This window comes from Carassius gibelio, chromosome A2 (genome assembly GCF_023724105.1).
Source record: "Carassius gibelio isolate Cgi1373 ecotype wild population from Czech Republic chromosome A2, carGib1.2-hapl.c, whole genome shotgun sequence".
In the NCBI taxonomy this organism is placed as follows: Eukaryota; Metazoa; Chordata; class Actinopteri; order Cypriniformes; family Cyprinidae; genus Carassius; species Carassius gibelio.
In genome coordinates, this window is record NC_068372.1 from 24,764,533 (window position 1) to 24,784,009 (window position 19,477).

The 19,477-nt window shown below is 35.5% G+C and overlaps 1 protein-coding gene across 3 annotated transcripts; it reads right to left on the reverse strand.

Annotated features, from left to right (window-relative positions):
• Positions 1-6,225: 6,225 nt before the first annotated feature.
• Positions 6,226-18,554, reverse strand: LOC127934227 (guanylate-binding protein 1). Of its 3 annotated transcripts, none has more exons than XM_052531481.1 (11): positions 17,349-18,554; positions 10,999-11,216; positions 10,787-10,914; positions 10,591-10,700; positions 8,829-9,031; positions 8,457-8,702; positions 8,205-8,353; positions 7,591-7,722; positions 7,143-7,355; positions 6,956-7,058; positions 6,226-6,786 (listed from the first exon to the last, which is right to left on the reverse strand). In XM_052531481.1, the coding sequence occupies exons 2-11, from the start codon at positions 11,186-11,188 to the stop codon at positions 6,392-6,394; spliced, it is 1,869 nt and encodes a 622-aa protein (XP_052387441.1). In that variant the 5' UTR covers positions 11,189-11,216; positions 17,349-18,554; the 3' UTR covers positions 6,226-6,391. The 3 variants fall into 3 exon arrangements, with proteins under 3 accessions (XP_052387441.1, XP_052387431.1, XP_052387428.1); XM_052531471.1 differs by lacking the exon at positions 17,349-18,554 and adding an exon at positions 12,207-12,455 and having other exon boundaries at positions 7,143-7,351; positions 7,587-7,722; XM_052531468.1 differs by lacking the exon at positions 17,349-18,554 and adding an exon at positions 12,207-12,454.
• Between the last annotated feature and the right edge of the window lie 923 nt (positions 18,555-19,477).

A 19,477-nucleotide genomic window follows, 5' to 3' on the forward strand; every position in this document is an offset into this window, starting at 1 on the left:
TAGGGATTGTGATTGTTTCACTGAAACTTGGTCTTCATCACATCTATTTTTGTTCTTATTATGTTTTACTTCTTAATACGTTTACAATGTCAGTCATCATTCATGAATGTATTCAGTGAATAACTGTTGTTAAGAGCAAAAAAAAAAAACATTCTTAAAATTAATGAAAAGATCCTTGTAAAGAAAAAAGTAATTCAGAACATTTTTGGGACTACTGAGGAGAAAATCAACGAAACATGAAGAGGGAATAGAAATGCATATTTGCACATAATACATGACAGTGAGTTAATACGACACTACACATTAAATCGTGCAGTAATCATGTTTGTGACCGATATGTTAGACACGCTAATATCTCCGACAGTTAAAAATGCAATAACGCAAGAAATAAAAGCTTTAGGTGGTTGACAACTGCATTTCCTTAGTCTCGAAATGTCCCGTTCAAACAGCAATTTACTGTTCAGTAGCGTCTCGAATACTGTCTATAAAAACGTGCAAAGAGAGTCGAGCCCGCCAAAAAATGTACTTTGTTTCAATGTAATTTTTTACATTTTTTAAGTTTCAACCAAATAAAAAATATAGTTTGAGAAAATGTAATACCTTTAGCTGTAACAAATTACAAAGGTTTGTCCCAAAGTATAATTTTTTTCAGTGTAGAGATATGTAATCACGTCATTTTCTGCATCTCGCGCATGACACTGAATTTGCGTCACGCTCCGAACACAAGTAACGGAAACTGCTTCAGTGCAGTGATAGATCTAAAACCTTTAGATGATACACAGTTTATTTCTCCGTCGCAGTAACTTACACAGTGAAACCAGTCATGTAGCATACTACAAGTTGTCCAGTTCACACACAGCGTGTGTTTTCTGAGAAAGCGGTTGTCAGTCCTGAAAATAGACGGGAAGACATTAACGTTTTTGGAAACTGAAAAAAAATAAATAAATAAATAAATATATATATATATATATATATATATATATATATATATATATATATATATATATATATATATATATATATATATATATATATATATATATATATATATATATATAATTATTATTTTTTTTTTTTTCAGTTTCCAAAAACGTTAATGTCTTCCCGTCTATATATATATATATATATATATATATATATATATATATATATATATATATATATATATATATATATATATATATATATATATATATATATATATATATATATATATATATATATATATATATATATGAGAAGCTAATGTGAGGGAGAGAGTAAAACAGGAAAAAAGTTATGCGTGTAAATTCAAAGTGAAGTCTTAGCTATATATAAAAAAGATTGTTTCTCTAAACATGCCACACATTTATTTTAATTATATTTAATATGTATTTAATAATTCTATTTTTTCTAGTAATCAAAAGAAGTGTTTCATTGCTGAAGAAATTGCAGACTTCACTCCTCAGACACCTGTGAACACCAAGCAGTGCATTCAGTCCAAGAAAGTGGACATAATCTTTATTATATATAATAAATAAACTTCTCTGACTGGCAAGTAGCAGAGCCAATGAGAAAGTAAGTAAATGTCCGCATTGACCATTACACCATGTTATTTTCTGCAGTAACTGGGGGAATCTTAACTGAAGAGACCTTCTGACCAACAGCAAGCTTTGGATCTGCTGAATGTGTATTTCTCAAACATTTTATTGCAGCCTTCACTGTTATTCTTCTGCATAGTGATGACTAGTGAAAAGTAGTTCTATTAATTTAGCCTACTTAAAAGTATTTACGTATATTTACATTTACGTTCATCATTTACGTATGTTTTCCCAAACCTCTGACATTTGTTTTTCTGCAGAACTCAAAAAAAGATACTTTTGAAGAATGTTGCTAATCAAAACCAACATGTTTGTTACACATTTACTTCAACAGCGTTTGTAGAGCTCCATGTAATTGCCTTTTAAGATGATTCTGTCTGAAGAAATATGAAGTAAACATCAGTAAATATATCCATATATCTCCGCGGATATGCATCTATGGTCTATAAATCGCTGTTCAGTGAGTCTATGTGAACACAAATAAACCGCTGCTGACGTGACTGAATATGAATGAGTGGTGAATTTCTATTCAAAATGTGGGATAATACGGATTTATTATTTTGCACTCCTGACATAAACCACTAAATATCTGTCACTGCAACAATGTTTTATCAAAATATTGATCAAATATCGAAGCTAGAGTTTTTAAACTTCCAATTGATGCACAGTTTGTCCAGATCAAGTAAGACAGTGATGTTTAACGTGCTGTGAAAGTGAAACAATAATAAACTGGGGCCGTCGGCGATGTTTGCACATAAAGGGGTTTTAATACAGTTAAAGTTCAGCTGTAATACAATAACTTGAAATTTTCAGCAACTTAGTAGTATTGATAACAGAATCGATAAGTATCTGTAACGGTATCGGTATCGATAAAATGTGAGGAGGAAAAGTACACAGTATCCGTAGCAATGTTTTCTCTATAGGAATGAAAATCTACCATCACCTTGTCTTGTGCTTTTACTTTCAATTAATTAATCACCAGGTGAGAAGACTCACTGCTCAAAATGATTTGGACTTTACATATTAGTTCTAAACTGAATGGCATTTTGCTTCTAAATGAAGTATTACACTCACTATTCTAATTCTATTCTTTAAAAAATCTAACTACCTTTCTAATCTTTTTGTATTCTATTTTCTTTTTATTTATTATGCAATTGTATATGTATGTGTTTGTGTATGTGTAGCTTGCTCTATTCTTTTATTTTTTTATTCTATCTGTTTTCTTTTTATTTATTATAGTTAAAATCCCATGCTACGTGTACTGTTTTAACCTAACTGAGACTTGTTATAGCACTTATATATCATTGCTCTTTTTGTTGTTTTTGATTGCTTCCACTGTCTTCATCTGTAAGTCGCTTTGGATAAAAGCGTCTGCTAAATGAATAAATGTAAATGTAAATGTAAATAAGTGGCCACTTACTGCAACTCACATACTTTTAATGTTTTAGGGGAATGAGAAACATGACACATGGATCTTCTGTCTGGCAGTTCTTCTCAGCAGTACTCTAGTGTACAACAGCTTAGGGGTCATTGACAACACGGCACTGGAAAAGCTGCAGTATCCTTCTCACACACATATAATGTATCAAGAGTTAACACTTTATAAAAAAAGTTCATAAATAGCAGCACAGTTATTCCTCCTGAACAGTGCTGAATGTAGTTACATTACAGAGCTGACGGAGAACATTCGTGTGAAGGCAGGAGTGAGTCAAGACGAGGATGTGTGTAAAGATTTCATGCATGTTTTTCCATCATTTGTCTGGGCTGTTCGTGACTTTACTTTGGAACTAATTAAAGCTGATAAACCAATAACATCAGACGAATATCTGGAAAGTGCACTGGAATTAAAACAAGGTGGGAAAAAAAGAGTTGACACTAAACATACAGTACAAAAATGCTATCACAGACAATCCTTTTGTTTTGTAATGTTAAAAAAACATTCAAATAAATTACGTAAAATTATATGAAGTTAGTCTAGTGAAACACTCATCATAATGCATACATATTAAGTAAAAAAATAAGTTTTCAAATTGTGACATCTTTCACAATATGGGAAATACTGAGCCAATGTTGCTATATAGGTTCCTGAAATGAAGTGCCAATCAACCTACAATGGCCTACTAAAACTTGCCTCCGCACATTAAAATAGAATAGGAACAAATATTTTGACTGGGAATAACATTAAAGTGTCCATTGCATACAGTAAATTTGCACTCATAATGTCATGTGCACAGTTTACAACATATAATATAATCAATAAAATATAGTTTCAGTTCTTCATTATGAGTGAAACGATGGTATTAACCATACCATTACCAGTAACATATTAATACATATATTTTACCTTTAATATGCTTTGTGAGGTAACAGATTTATAAAATCAATAAGCCAAGTGAAGCTGTGATTTACAGTGTATCTTTTGTTTCGATGTTTATTTGTTTAACATTAACGGCTTATTGTGACTTACTTTAATTAATATCTTATGATTCCATAATTATCTTATTTTTAGGTTATTCAAGTCAGATTGAAAGGAATAACCTGCCCCGTCGCTGTCTTCGCAATTTCTTTGCGGTGAGGAACTGCTTTGTTTTTCCTCGACCAGCTAGTACACAAAACATGAGAAGAATGGAGGAAGTGACAAAGAAAGAACTGGATTCAGAGTTCCTTGAGCAGGCAAAAACCTTCTGTTGTTATATCTACAACAATGCAGAGCCAAAAACAGTCAATGGAGGCCATATAATTACAGGAACAGGTGTGTGCCTAGAAAATCTCCTAAAGAGAAATAATTTATGGCAATTGTGAATCTCTGCTAAGAACCAATGATCAATGGACTGTGTATAAAAGAACAGACAATTGACGGATATGGAGAGATCAACTTGAAACGGTGTCCTAATTTGCATACTCGCACTATATACTAAATGTACTTATAATACACACTAAATCATATTAAACTGAACAATCTTATACATTTAGAATAAATGCAATGATTTAAAAGTAATTAATTAAAATAGTTTTAAAGTATGGCCCTTCAAAACTTAGAAAACTCAGTGCTGCACTAGTTTTTATTATAGTGAATATGTGCACAGATTCAAGTAATGGAGATTCAATCCATTTGCAATATTATGTCTTTATAACCAATAAAAGTATAAACAGTTTTGCTCTCTCTCGATGCTTCTCATGATTTAGGGGAAGATTCATGATGAATATCAAGATATGTGCCAGCAGAATTATCAAGCGTCTCTCATGCAGTGTGAGGAAGTTCTGCTTGTGGTGTTTGATAAGCTGGAAAAAGCATTTCTGATGGATCATACCTGAAACCTGGAGGATACCAACAGTACAGAGACACGCTCACACAGCTAACCAGTGACTACAGAACAAAAACACACTCACAAATAACGGTAGTTCACACACGCATGCTTTTATTGTGGATAAATATTTTCTGGAGGGTTACATAACAACACCGATCAACATCCATAATGCTCATAAAGATAACATGATAACAGATAACAGTCATGAAACTGAAACTCCTATTCACTCCAAAGTACTTCCAAATCTGTCTACTGTTGTTATTTATATGTGAATCACAAAATGAGAAATTCTGAAGAAATTCCATGATACTTGTTATCCAAATAATAGTTTGCAATGATTAGTGCTGTCAAGTATGAATAAAAGGCAAAAGAAACATAATGTAAGTAGTCCAGATAACGAATGGATGTGTTCTTATATTTCAAGTTATCTGATGATATGCTTCACAAACTATATTACAGAGATCATCTGGGCAACTTTTATGGTACTTTTGGAGCATGGCAGGCAGACATGATAATAATGAGCTGTTATTTAATGTAAAGTAGCAGCATCACATTCCTCTTTAACACTGTGGTTTGTTGCAATTTGATGGTAAATATATTATAATAAAATATATTTTATAATTTATATAAAAATATATTTTTGAGTACTGTTCAATTATGATTTGCTACAAGTTTTATTTGAGTATTGTGGTACTCTGTGCTTCAGTTTAGCGAACAGACCAAATGTTCTTAAACTGAATTAGAGTGTATTCACTTTTTGTTTTTAGTTTGCTTGTAATCAGATGGAAGAAACTCTATGCTGTTTATTGTGACACCCCTATATGCTGAATGTAATGAATACAGTTTTCTGTGAAATATGAGTGTTTCTTGATTCAGGGTGATTGTGTCTTGTACAAACAGTACATTATTAACAGGTTAGTTAATGGGAGAATAGAAACCTGCACTTATTTCTCAATTCAGGGGAAAAGTACTGGCTGTGTGTATTATGCATGCATTTGCTAATATATTCTTACTCCTTATCTATGGTGAATACATCACTGGTTGGTGATGTCGTTGTGGTTACTTTCATCTGTGAACATTCCTTACCTACTAGCCCATGACTTATATATGGCAATGTTTGCCGAACAATAAAACTTATGTTTATGAGTTCAATCCAGCCCAGTTTAGTTTCTCATCCAATAGTCTCTATGTCCGAAATCAAATACTTCCCTGATATATAGTATGCAAAAGAAAACCACACACGGCATAGTATGTCAGAATTCATGGCATTTGAAAAACAGTAGGTGAAAAATACCCGAATGAACTACTAATTCCGGCAAAGAACCCAAACTCCCATCACCAGCAACACAGGATATACTTTTATTACACAGTACTGTATACAGTACATTAAGTATGTGAATTAGGACATTACTCGTTAACAAATAAATACAGTACAACTAAATCAAAACCTATTTTGTAATGACCCCATTTGTAATGTAACAATGATTTGCATGGAAAGGGTAATTATATTCTTTTGAGTCCTTTCATCAGCACTTTATAATTAAGGATAGCTGGAAGGATTTCTGCCAAAGTTCCTAAAATAGGCATCACAACTTCCTTCATTAAACCACCAGAACTTTCCTTTTCTTTTTTTAGATTGGCTATCTCTTCATTCAGGAGATCAGCTTTCTCGCTAAAGCCTTTCTTTAGCATCTCCTCCCGCTCCTTAAGTTTGCTTTCAATGGCTCTGTCCATCTCCTGCTTCTGCTGCTCCAGCTCCTTGTTGAACTTCTCCTGCATCTGCCTCATTTGGTCCTGCTGCCGCTCTTTCTCTGCCTGCAACATTCGCTCACTCTCCATGCGTTTCTCCTCTTGCTCTTTATACTTCTGTTCCAGCAGAGCATTCTTTTCTTTTTCCTCTGTCAGTCAAGATAGAAAATAAGAAAGAAATATTTGAAATATGATGAACTCTAAGATGCCTTAGAAATGCTCTTGAGTATCAGTTTGGGCTTTTGGGTCCATTAAATTGCTCCAGGGTTGAAATCGTGTTATGAATTACAAATATTCATTAGGTTGGTAAAGATTTACCTTGAAACATTCTGTCATTTTCAGTGAGTTTTGTATCTGTGTAGAGGATGCTGTTTGCTTCTGGTCCTCGCTCATTCAGAAACTCATTCAGAACGGCCTCAGCCTGCACATAAACAGACATATATTAGAGAATATACCTTCATCTATATTCAAAGAACAATTGCACAGATACACTTTTTGTCCTCACCAATACACCTTTATTGGGTTCTCTGCGGTACTGTTCAACAATGGTGTCTCTGTCTCTGCAGTAGAGCTCATATCCTCCAGATTGACTGTACTTCCCCTCCTGCAGCCATTTATTCATGTCAGAGAACAGATTCTTCAGCAGATCTCTGCACTTTTTCTCTGATGCCATCTCATTCTCCTGCAGCAAACCTACATAGTACTCATCTATAGCTTCCTAAACATACAAAAACACATGCATCACATATATATGCTGGAAAAAGTATGATATACTATCATAGCTGAGTTACGGTTTAAGGAATGACCATATGTGCACCACTTCACACATAATTTGCAATATTTAAATACTTCAGCTAACTATTATTTAAAATAATGCACAATGAAACAAGGCATATTTAAGAATATGTTCAAACAACAGCTGCATTATTGTGAGATGTGCATTTGAAACTTGCCTTGAGTTTTTTCAAGTATTCTCCTTTTTCATCTTTAAAGGAGAGTTTCATAAACTCAGAGGTGGCCAGACTGCTAAACTTCTGGTGCTCTGAGGTAATATCCTCCACACTTACTGGGAACTTGTTCTTCATCTGGAAAGAGCAGCATGTTTGAATGGCTTGTTGGCATTTCAATACATGAATAACTTTGTGTATCAAAGGCACAGCTTTATTTATTGGCTGAAAATTTCCATATCAGCAAAAACTAAATCAAAACAGAAGCAAACAGATCAATGGAAGAATTCTCAAACAGGAGCTTAATAAAAAAGATTTATCATGAAAATAGAAAAAAAGCCGGCACATCTGGGGTCCAAAAATACAAAAATGTAATAACAGACTAACAAAAGACTTTTTTCATGTTGAATCTTATCATAGTAAATGGTTAACAGATGATGCTCTAAAACTAATCTCTGCCGAAGTGATCTGTATACTTCTTTATTAATCAAGTAATTTCAAGTTGCTTCCTAAATACACTTATTTTCAACTAAAAACCCCATAAAAGCCAAATTTAGATAAGTAAAGCCCAGTCTGATATAACTGCACTGAGTGAATTAATAAGATAATGTGTGTCATACCTTTTCCATCCCAGTCTGATATGTTTTCAAAGCTTCTTGAACAGCTGTCTGGTTCTCTAGATTTGCAAGAGCAACAACTGCATTGTCCAGACAGGGCACCTTACCACTGTTGATTGTGTCTACATAAATCTTAACCAGATGTCCGAGCACTGACAACACACACAAACACATAAACAGATTTACCTTTCAATTCTAAAAGCTCATGGGTCTGAACACTGAATTTTCTTCATATTTAACTAGTAAAACACTCACATTTGCCAGTAACTCTGTGTCCTCCTTTCACTGTTTTCACGACACTATTGTGAAAGATGTGGTCACAGAAACGACCCGTGACCTCCAGAAAATCGGGTACAAGGTCCCGCTCTTGCAAGCTTTCTAAACGTGTCATGTTTTCAGGTGAGGCTGGAGAAGGGAACACGAAACACTTCCTGGGGGACGGGAAATAGTTTCGGATGCATTGACGAGGCAGGTTGTAGTCGCTGACTTTCTTGCTCATACCTTTTAAGAGAAAATAGCAAATGTTCACCAAAATGCACTAATAAATATTTTCTTTTGTCAGTATTCAGTCACTGTTTATTTACATATATTTCAAATTCTAGCTATGTTTATGTTTCTCTTAAATACCTTTTTTGAGCTGGAGGGCAAATTCAAGATACTCGTCCTCAGTCACTCTCTTTCCTTCAATTACCAATTCCAAGGTGAAATCTCTCACGACCCAGGTGAATGATGGGAAAAACTGCACAAACTTAAAATCCTCTTCCTCCTCCTCCTCATCTGCTACTTCTGTTGATCTGATCTTTATATTCTCAGCAAGCTCAGCAACATAGCTGCAGCACATTAAGAAATAACAGCATCTTGTAAAGTGTATGTTTGTATACAGTGCCCTCCATAAGTACTTAAACAGTAAAGACAAAATTCTGTTTTCTGTGGAGTCAAGAAATCTGTAAATGTGATTAAAAGATTAATATTACATGTATGAGACATGTATGTCACATTTTATTATTGGGTGATTCAACACAAAGATGTTTTACCAGCTAAGAAGATCAGCACTTTCAGAGTTTCATCTCCCTTTCTGATGTGAGCATACGTTTTGGAACAATTGCCTCACAGGTCTTTCTAAGTGTTCATCTGTGTCAGATATTAAAATATAACTGTGTCTTATCAGTTATATCCATTGCTTCTGCATTCTAAGCCTTCTGCATTCAATGATGACACACACAAACCAGGATAAAGACGAGGAAGCTGACTCTGAAAGAAAAGCAAGCAATTTGGGATGCTAAAAGATGAGGAAAAACAACAGTAGTTGATGACAGGCAAATCGTAAAAGCTGTGAAAATTAACCCTAAAATACATGTCTGTAAAATCACCAATAACCTCCAGAAAGCTGGGGTGATGCTCTGTCATTTATCTACACAGCAAGATGCAAACCTCTGATCATCAGCACCAAAAAATATAAAGGCAAGATTCTTCACAAATGTGAGCCAGTAGAGTTATGGAACTGAGTTGATGGACCGATGAGACAAAGATTAACCTTTATCTGTAAAGCAAAAGTGTGGAGAAAAAAAAGTGAATAGCAAATGATCCTAAGCATACAACCTCATCTGTAAAGCTTGGTGTAGGTGGGGTCATGGCATGGGCATGCATGGCTGTCTCTAGAACAGGAATCTTAATTTTAATGATGACTTTTTGTATGATGGTAGTAGCAGAATTAATTTGGAAGGGTACAAAATCATCTTGGCTACCTATATTCAAGAAAATGCCACCAAAACTCATTTGAAAGCACTTCATATTGGATCAGGACAATGACGCAAAACACTTTGCCAGTACAGTCAAGGACTTTATCAGGGCAAAGAAATGAAAAGTCTTAGATTGCCCAAATAAATCTCCAGATTTAAATCCAATTGAACATTAATTTCACCAGCTGAAGAGGAGACTAAAGACAGGAACTCCCCAAAACAAGCAACAGTTGGAATTGGCTGCATTAAAGGCTGGGGGAAAGCATTTCAAAGAATAAGACCAAGAGTCTGGTGAGGTCTATGGGTTGCAGACTCACTGCTCTGATTGCATGCAAGGGATCTGCAACTAAATATTAGCTTTTAATCTTTTACATCTGCCTGATTATTATTGAACTGTTCCAATATTTATGCTCACATCAAATAGTGCGATGACCTCTAAAAGTGCTGAACTTTTTATTTGGTAAAACATGTATATGTCGAAAGACCTAATAATAAAATGTGACATTTGCAGTTTTGTCACATATTCATCTTTTTATCATATTTGCAAATGTCTTGACTCCACAGCAGAGAAAGTGATTTTGTCTTTACTGTTCCAATACTTATGGACTGCACTGTATGTGAAAGAGGAAGTGGTTTGTGTGGCAGGATACTGCAGCTTCTCCACTGCAGTGTTATCGATGGTGCCACGGCTGTTGTACACCAATGTGCTGCTGAGCAGAACAGCCAGACAGAAGATCCAACTGTCATTCTTAGAGTCTCCCTGAAACACAGAGTGTCTTCAGATCTATTCATCCACAAAATATATCAACAAGACTATTACTTCTAAAGCTTTATTCTTGTCCTCACTTTGGCCACGTCCCCAAGTCCCTCTGTATCCAGCAGTACCAGAGTGTGTCCTTCTTTATAGGGGTGTGGGACACACCACATCCAGATGCCTTTGGTCTTCGACTCAATAGTATTGCCAAGATCAAAGCCTGCATGAGACAACCATCTTTTTATTATTATAATTAGCATGTAGCTGATATGTATTAAGATGATATTTCTCGACGTTCTCACACCTGACTGTTGTCCCGCCAGGCGGTTCATAAGATAGGACTTCCCCGTACGATAGAGTCCCACCACAGACACCACCACCACCGGCTCATGGATCCTACACAGGAACTGAATGGCATCCTTACAGGTGCTGAGTGATCCGTTCACATTCTCCACCAAACATATTGGCGAAGGCATTAATCTGGCTTTAGACATGCTAGCTCTTTGTAGCTCTTCCTGTTTGCTAAAGGAAAAATCAACTATATGGTTACTGCAAATAGAATAATGTAAAAAAATATATATGAACAAAAAAAGTCTAGTCAAGTCTTTATTTCTTGTTTGGATTATGTTTTGGATGTTTTGGATTTCACTTCTATAAATAAACTGCACTTGGGTTCTCACTACGCTCCCCTTCAGTGGAATCATTACAACACCTCTGACTGGCCACTGCGGTCAAATTAATCTGAATTCACTTGCTGTTCAAACACTGGATTTTTTTTTAACAGAGTTTTGCATACACGCAAGTCCTCTCATTGTAACATACACAAAGTAAAGAGACTCATTGTGCATGCAGTTGAAGATAGCTTCAATAACAAAACTTTGTGAGATCGTGATGAAGTGAAGTTAGTTACAGCTGTTTAGAGATTATAAAGGAAGCAAACTTTAGGCTACATATAATTTATTCAGAATTTGAATAAAATTCTAAAGTAAAAATAAAAGTTTGTTTTTTTCAGCTGCTATGAGGACCAATTGGAAGGACACTATTCTTCTTGTGGTGAAAAGTAAAGCCTGAATTGATTTGTAAAAACACATTACCAGACATTGTGACGTTAACATGTCTAGCAGTAAGACAAAAGTCTGCAGAGTGCAGACAGGGAGTGGCCTCAGCATAGCATCGCCTTTGTCAACAACATCATGCGATTCAGATGCCCAACAGAATGGCACAACAAACATCCTGAGATTGAATGTGTTACTGTTAGGTTTACCCGGGTCCATAAATTTCAGAGTAAGCACACTCTTTCAGAAAGGGTACTCACATAATTAGAGTGTGTAATTCAAAGTTAAAATAAACCTTAAATACTAATTAAATGGGAATATAATTAGGCTACCTATACAAGTCCTTAAAAACCAGACTGTAAACAAAATGTATATTTGATTTGAAAACATTGAATGGATGCCCTACATTTATTTTTCAATAAATACCAAAGAAATTAATAAAATAAAGTTCACTTACGTAACCCTAAATTTAAAATGTATCGACTTTAGAGTAGGTACAGATGGTCACAAGGCTCTCTCTCTCTCTCTCTCTCTCTCTCTCTCTCTCTCTCCGCGATGCTTCTCGGTGTGCACTGAACGGAATCTCAAGTCTTATTAACCACAACGATGAGGTTGTTTTTTTAGCATAGGCTTGATGGTAAACGATCGATTTCAGTGACCGATCCGAGCCTGTGTAGTTTCCCTTTTAGTTTCACTTTCGTGTAAGCACCGCATATGGCAAGCCTTTGTAACATTTAATCTATAAGCTGTACTAGTATATTTTTCCATGTTACTAGTACTTATTTTTAAGACACTAGTATCTTTTCCATTAAGTACTAGTACTTATTCTTTAGGTACTAGCAGGGGCGGACTGGCCATTGTTATGCAACTGCGAATTAATTGAAGGTCTTATGAATCTACGAATCAGGCGATCGCGGAGTGATATGAACCCACCACATGACCAAACATCAGCGAAACACTGCCTAATTGGCTATATCCAGAGGCAGGCTTTATCTTAGAAAATCGCGCAAAAAATGGAGCGCAAAGGGGGAGCAGAGAGGGAAAGGAGAAAAGCCCTGACCACAGACGCAGCAAGTTGCTGCAAAATCCCAGCCATTTTCGCCAGTAAGGGAGCAGATCGGTCAGAATTACATTTATATTTACTATGGTTCACTGAAAAAAACGAACTGTTCAGTTCACCACACACGGTTCGACGCGCTGGGACCGCTGTCCAACTTAAATCTCACAAAGCATCTGTAATATGGTTTAAATAAATAACACATAAAACAAACAGGGTTCAGATAATATATGTTTCTGTTGATGCATCCGCATTTTGGATTCCCAGACATTACAACAACAGCGATGAAAAAAACCTCTACAAATCATTCACTCTTGTTCAATACTAGTATGAACACTGGATCAGTACATTCTCTTAAAGTGACAGTCTTTATATTAATCGAACAGCAACAACCGAGAAATCAATCCCTGCTCTTGATTAAAAAGCTTTTTTTTTACTTAAAGAATAATCTTTAAATTATAGTCCAAAATGCAATGCTGTTTTACATTTGATTACTTTAATTTCTGTACCTAAAAACTAATACAAGACCTACCAAAAACAAACCTGAAAGTCAGTTTATTTTATTTGTATCTTTTCTCTATTGTATGTATTTGTGCTGTTGCTTGTATTTAGAATATTCTTAATAATATGATAATATATATTTTTTGAAAGTATAGTTTTTCCATAAACATAGCATATACAACTATACCGAAACCGTGACTCTAAAACCGTGAAACAAACTGAACTGTGAGAAAGTTGAACTGTTCCACCCTAATATTTAAATAATCATTTGGCAGACAGAAGCTTTCATTCAAAGCGACTTACAATAGATAAAATAAATTTAAGATAAATATATATTACAAATGTATATAATGATAGATGTTTTAAAAGAGCATCTTAATGACAAACTAGCACACTGTTTTACATATGAAGATACAGTATTTTTTTTTGTGCCAAAATTTACCAGAAACTGATTTTCTATTTCTAGCCTACCATATATAGCCTAGTGTACAATGCTTATTTATTTTGAAGGTGACGAAGTTGAGCTAGAGCAGTGAAAATTCCCATTTCAATCATCAGGGCAATAATTAAGAATTTACAATCAACAGAAAATGTAATGAATCTGCATGGAAGAGGACGTGTGTCTATATTGTCCTAATGTGTGGTGAGAAGGAGAGTTTGAGTAGCTAAAGACTCTCCAAGGACCACAGCTGGTGAATTGCAGAAAATAGTTGAGTCTCGGGCTCAGAAAACCTTAAAAAAAAATTGTCAAACAGCACTTACATCACCACATGTTGTTTAGGAGGGTTACAAGAAAAAATCTCCTAGCTCATCCAAAAACAAACTAAAGAATATTCATTTATGAGACACGACTGGAACTTCAAATGGGACTGGCTTCTATGGTCAGATGAAACTAAAAAATGAGCTGTTTAGCAGCAAACACTCAAGATGGGTTTGGTGAACACAGAGATAAAAAGAAACCCATGTGTACAATTAAATATACTGCTGTATTTATGTTGTGGGCCTATATTTCTGCTGGAGGTCCTGGATATCTTGTTTAGATACATGGCATCTTTGTTTATATCAACTACTAACATATAAAAAATTAAAAAGTGACTGACTGTTAGAAATCTTATAATGGACCATGTTTGGATCTTCCAACCATAAAATAATCTATCTAATGTCTAATATAATGTCTATTTAATAGGTACTAGAATCTAATGAATGAGTACTAGTATCTAAAAAATACATACTAGTACCTAATGAATAACTACTAGTACATAAAAATTAAGTACTAGGCACTAGTGGAATACATACTAGTCAAAGCTCAATAGTTGATATCTCAATGACGGATCCCCATAGAATTCAATAACAAAAATTTTGAATTTGTTACTAGTAACAATATAAAAGTTACTAGTCACTATTGAATTAAGCACTAGTATCTAATGAATAAGTACTAGTGTCTAATAATTAAATACTAGTACCTAATAAATAAGTACTAGTATCTAATGAATAAGTACTAGTATCTAATAAATAAGCACTGGTATCTAATGAATAAGCACTAGTATCTAATGATTAAGTACTAGTATCTAATGAATAAGTACTAGAAACTTTACAAAAGGCACTAGTGCCTAAAGAATAAGCACTAGTAACTAAAAAATAAGCACTAGTAGTTAATGAATAAGTACTAGTACTTAATGGAAAGGGGACTAGTATCTAAAAAATAATCACTAATAACCTGAAAAAAGATACTAGTACAGCTTATAGATTAAATGTTAAAAAGGCTTTCCATACACCGCATTCTCCAATGAGAGAACACCCCCAGTCTCTGTACCATTTATGGTGGAAAAGATAACTAGTATCTTACAGGAGGAGCCAGTGGGGTTTGCAGCAGGGGTGAGGCTACATAAGGGCCAGGGTGGCACTGGCCCACTCAGACTGACAGCTGGCCCACCCAATCAGAACAGACACAAAATAATAATGTGGGAAAGCAAAAAAGCAGAAAAGCAGCCAGTCGGTGGGGTCCGGATGTTTGATGTTTGTCACCCCCTAAAATATAATTGAAATATGTGTATTGTAAATAATATAATGATATATGGTTAAACTAACTGTGTAAGTAGTAAAACAATACAAATGCAAATGGAGCAACAACAAAAAAAGAAAGTTTAAAACATCTCGAGTTGCTTTGCCTCACAGTGCTTTGGTCCACTGCCTGCTCCTCTTTTACCTCACCACCACCGACACACACACACACACACACAGTGGCGGCTCCTCGGGTAAGGCAGGGGGGGTACAATTCCCCCAAATAATGAGGAAGATTTAGTGTTAATTAACTTCACCATTCATTTCAGTTCATGTCTCAGAATGTATACATTTTTGTTTGTAATTTTACAGTTGTAATACCATTAACGTTGCATGAAAGGTCCGCTTTTCTATCGCGAATGTGCCAAATTCTGCTGATGTTATTACAACCGCTAAGTGAAGGGGAAGGGGAGGCCAGGTGAACCAATCAGCATCGAGTGTTCACCTTCAGTGCTGAGGAGGAGTGCTGAGAAAAGTAACATCATAGAGGAGGGTAGCCTCCCTTCTGGTATATCAACCAACCATCATAGATAAATTAGGTGCCATTAGTTTGAACGTCTCCTGCACTAATTGTGTCTTTGAGAAACACACTGAGGAGGTGTTTCCTAACTGAATGAATCCACTTTTTGAACAATCAGTCATTAATGTAATAAATAATATTTTCCCCCCCTCTCTTTCACGTCTATAAGGATCTCACTATACAGTTGTGTGAGAGTGTATGTCTAAGAGTGTTTATGCCTTCATTTTGATAGGCAGGGCAAATGTTTTTATATAAGCACGTTTTAATTATAACTGTGAAGCAACACCATTGCTATAAAATGTGCTATATAAATAAATAAAAGTTGAAGTTAAGTTCAAATTCCATTGTATTTTGGTGGCTTGATTGTGTAAACAACTTCAAAAACATTGCAACAACAAAAATGTTTCAAAGAATGTTTTGGTCAATTTAGTCAGCTTTTTTTAATGAACCAGAAAGAAACTTTGAGAAGAAAGATAATGGAACGGTCTCCATGCAATAGTAGTAACGTTTTCCTCTCTGTACACATATCCTTAAGTACAATTGTGCCTGTTTTAATGGTGTCCCCCTCAAAACTTGCTCGTGAGAAATTGTATGTTTATTGTCCCCTCCAAGATTTAAATGAAATTTTCGCTCATGGTTTTTTTTTATAGTGATGAGCTGAATTAAAGTATTAAAGTAGATTAATCTATCAGCTATCACTGTATGAAAACAGTTGTTTTCACAGAAAAACAGAAACTTTTGGAAACACGAAGACATTTAACATTAGATTGTGACAATATATGGTTCACCAAGTCATCTCCAGCAGGTGATAAATAAAGTAGTATATGAACAATGCATTGCTAATTGACATAGATTTATTGTCCAGCAGTTATAGATTTCTAAGACAATTAAAAGCTTGAAATTAGAGAAAAAAATAAAGTTGCCTATAGACGGTTTCAACGGCATCAACATAAACAAACGTTAATGCGCGTGAGCGCTTTTGTGGACCTAACTTAACTTCCGGTAGACTCCAAATAGAATCAATAACAACAGTCAAGTCCCTCTAGAGTAGATATTTTTTGATAACAAACAAAATATGTTTGCTGCGTGGATCAGGCGGACTTAATGAAAATGCAAATTCATTCTTTGCCAGCAGGAGATGTTTTAAAGCATAGACATAAAACGCGAGAAATAGAGGTTTCCCCAGTAACAGCTGTAAACGAAGCAGAGCTGGTACGCTCACACGCTGCTATCAGGCATATAACATGCAAGCCCTCCTTCAGAAATACAGCGATATAAAAACAACTGTGCCTCGTTTTGATATTTTAACATAAATGTAAGGCATTATTATTATTAAATGTGCAGTACGTTACGTAATGTTACGTTACTCGTGTTTATTTAACGAAGCCTTTTTGAAAATCGATCAGTTTTAAAATTGTGGCGAGTCTCCAAAAATAAATAAATGTATGGGAAACACATACCGCAGCACAACCACTTGAGCCCAACTTCAGTTTACTCATCACCTTGGCTTTAACTGCGTTTGTAGAAGGCACCGCAGCCAGACCAATATAACACAGACCGGAAGTTAATTTAGGTCCAGGCGCGTGCGCCCGATGAAACCGTCTATAGTATCCACAAACATTCAAGGGCCCTATTTTAACGATCTGAAACGCAAGTGTCAAAGCGCGAAGCGCAAGTAAGTTTGTGGGCGGGTCTCGGCGCTGTTGCTATTTTCCCGGCGGGATAAATGGCTCTTGCGCCCGGCGCAAATCTAAAATGGGTTGGTCTGAAGTAGCTTCATTATTCATAGGTGTGGTTTGGGCGTAACGTGAAATAAACCAATCAGACCGTCATCCAACATTCCCTTTAAAAGCAGGTGCGCAAGTTCCATTATGGATTGCTATTATTATGGCGTATTTACCAGGCGCACGCCAGGAGCGGTTCACAGCCGAGGAGACTGATGTTCTTGTAAGAGCAGTGAAAGACAGAGAAGTTGTGTTGTATGGGGATGGGAGAAACCCACCCAAAATAGCGTCGGTTAAACAGGCGTGGGAGGAAATAGCCACAATTGTTTCATCGATTTTTTTTTCCTGGTTCTTGACGGACAAACCAATTTGTCAGATGTCCTTATATACATATATGACCTCAAACAGGTCTGATCCTTAATTACTACAATTAGCCTGAATAATTTGTAAGCTAGATTTATGCCTATTTTTTCACATCTTCGTGGCACACCACAATGATTTCCGTCATCTCATGTGTTAATATTTTTTTTAAGTGTAACAATTTATGATTTGCAAAAATAACTGTTGCATCTGTGTAGATTACATGAGCAAAGTGTATGCGCGTTCTGCACGCTATACATTATGGTCAAGCATGCGCCCTTAAAATAGCATAATGAACAACGCGCAACGCGCCACTGACTTTAGACTAGTTTTTTTCTGGTCAGTGGCGCAATTGTTTAATGGAACAGCAAAATAGCACCAGGGATTGTTTGCGCCGGAACACGCCTCCTTTTTTGCGCTGAACCGCCCAGGGAGCGCAAGTTCATTCACTAGTTTAGCGACGTGCTTCTGTGGAGGGAAAAGCGCGCTTTGCGCAGGTGCAAAATAGGAATGACACATGCGTCGGTGTACAAAGTCAATTGCGCTGGGTGCAAGATAGGGCCCCAAGTCTCTTCTGTTCACCAAACCTGCATTTATTTGATCCAAAGTACAGCAAAACAGTAAAATTGTGAAATATTTTTACTAGACTATTTAAAACTGTTTTCTATTTGAATATATTTCAAAATATAATTTATTGAGATTTTAGAGCCTGCTAAATCAAATATTAATAATCAGCAAATCAGCATTTTAGAATGATTTGATTTCTTAAGGATGTGACACTAAAGACTGGAGTGATGATGCTGAAAATTCACCTTTGATCACAGGAATAAATTATATTTTTAAATATATTCAAATAGAAAATAGTTTTTTTAAATAGTACAAATATTTCACAATATTACTACTTTTGCTGTACTTTGGATCAAATAAATGCAGGTTTGGTGAACAGAAGAGACTTCTTTAAAAACATAAAACATCTTACTGTTCAAAAACTGTTGACTGGTAGGCTATATAGATTACAGAAATGTTCTATTGTAATGTTTTATATTATAATTTCTGTCTGTCCCCCTCACTTCTGAAAAGAAAGCTACGTCCCTGCTTTATTCAAAGGGAAGAGCCGCTCCTTCCGTTCGTCATATATAATTAAGTTATTTCTGCATCCTTGCACGTGTGCAGTCCTTATAGTTTCGTGGTTCATTACGATCGAGTGTTTACATGCACTCTCAATCGTATTGGAAGAGGAATAAAGCACCCCCTTCAATCCAATCGAAATTTCATTCGGATCGAGCTCAATCGGATTGATTAAAGTTTGTTTATGAACGTTTTTCTATCTGATTGAGCAGTCAATCTGATTACAAACGGATTATTTGGGTGCATGTAAACGTAGTGTTTGGTTTCAAGCTGCAGCTGCATATTTTCTGGTGCTTCTCAACATTCCCATTATGGTTATGTAAGCAAGACTGGATAATCTGGCTCAGAAAAGAGAAATAAACTATGTTGACAGCATC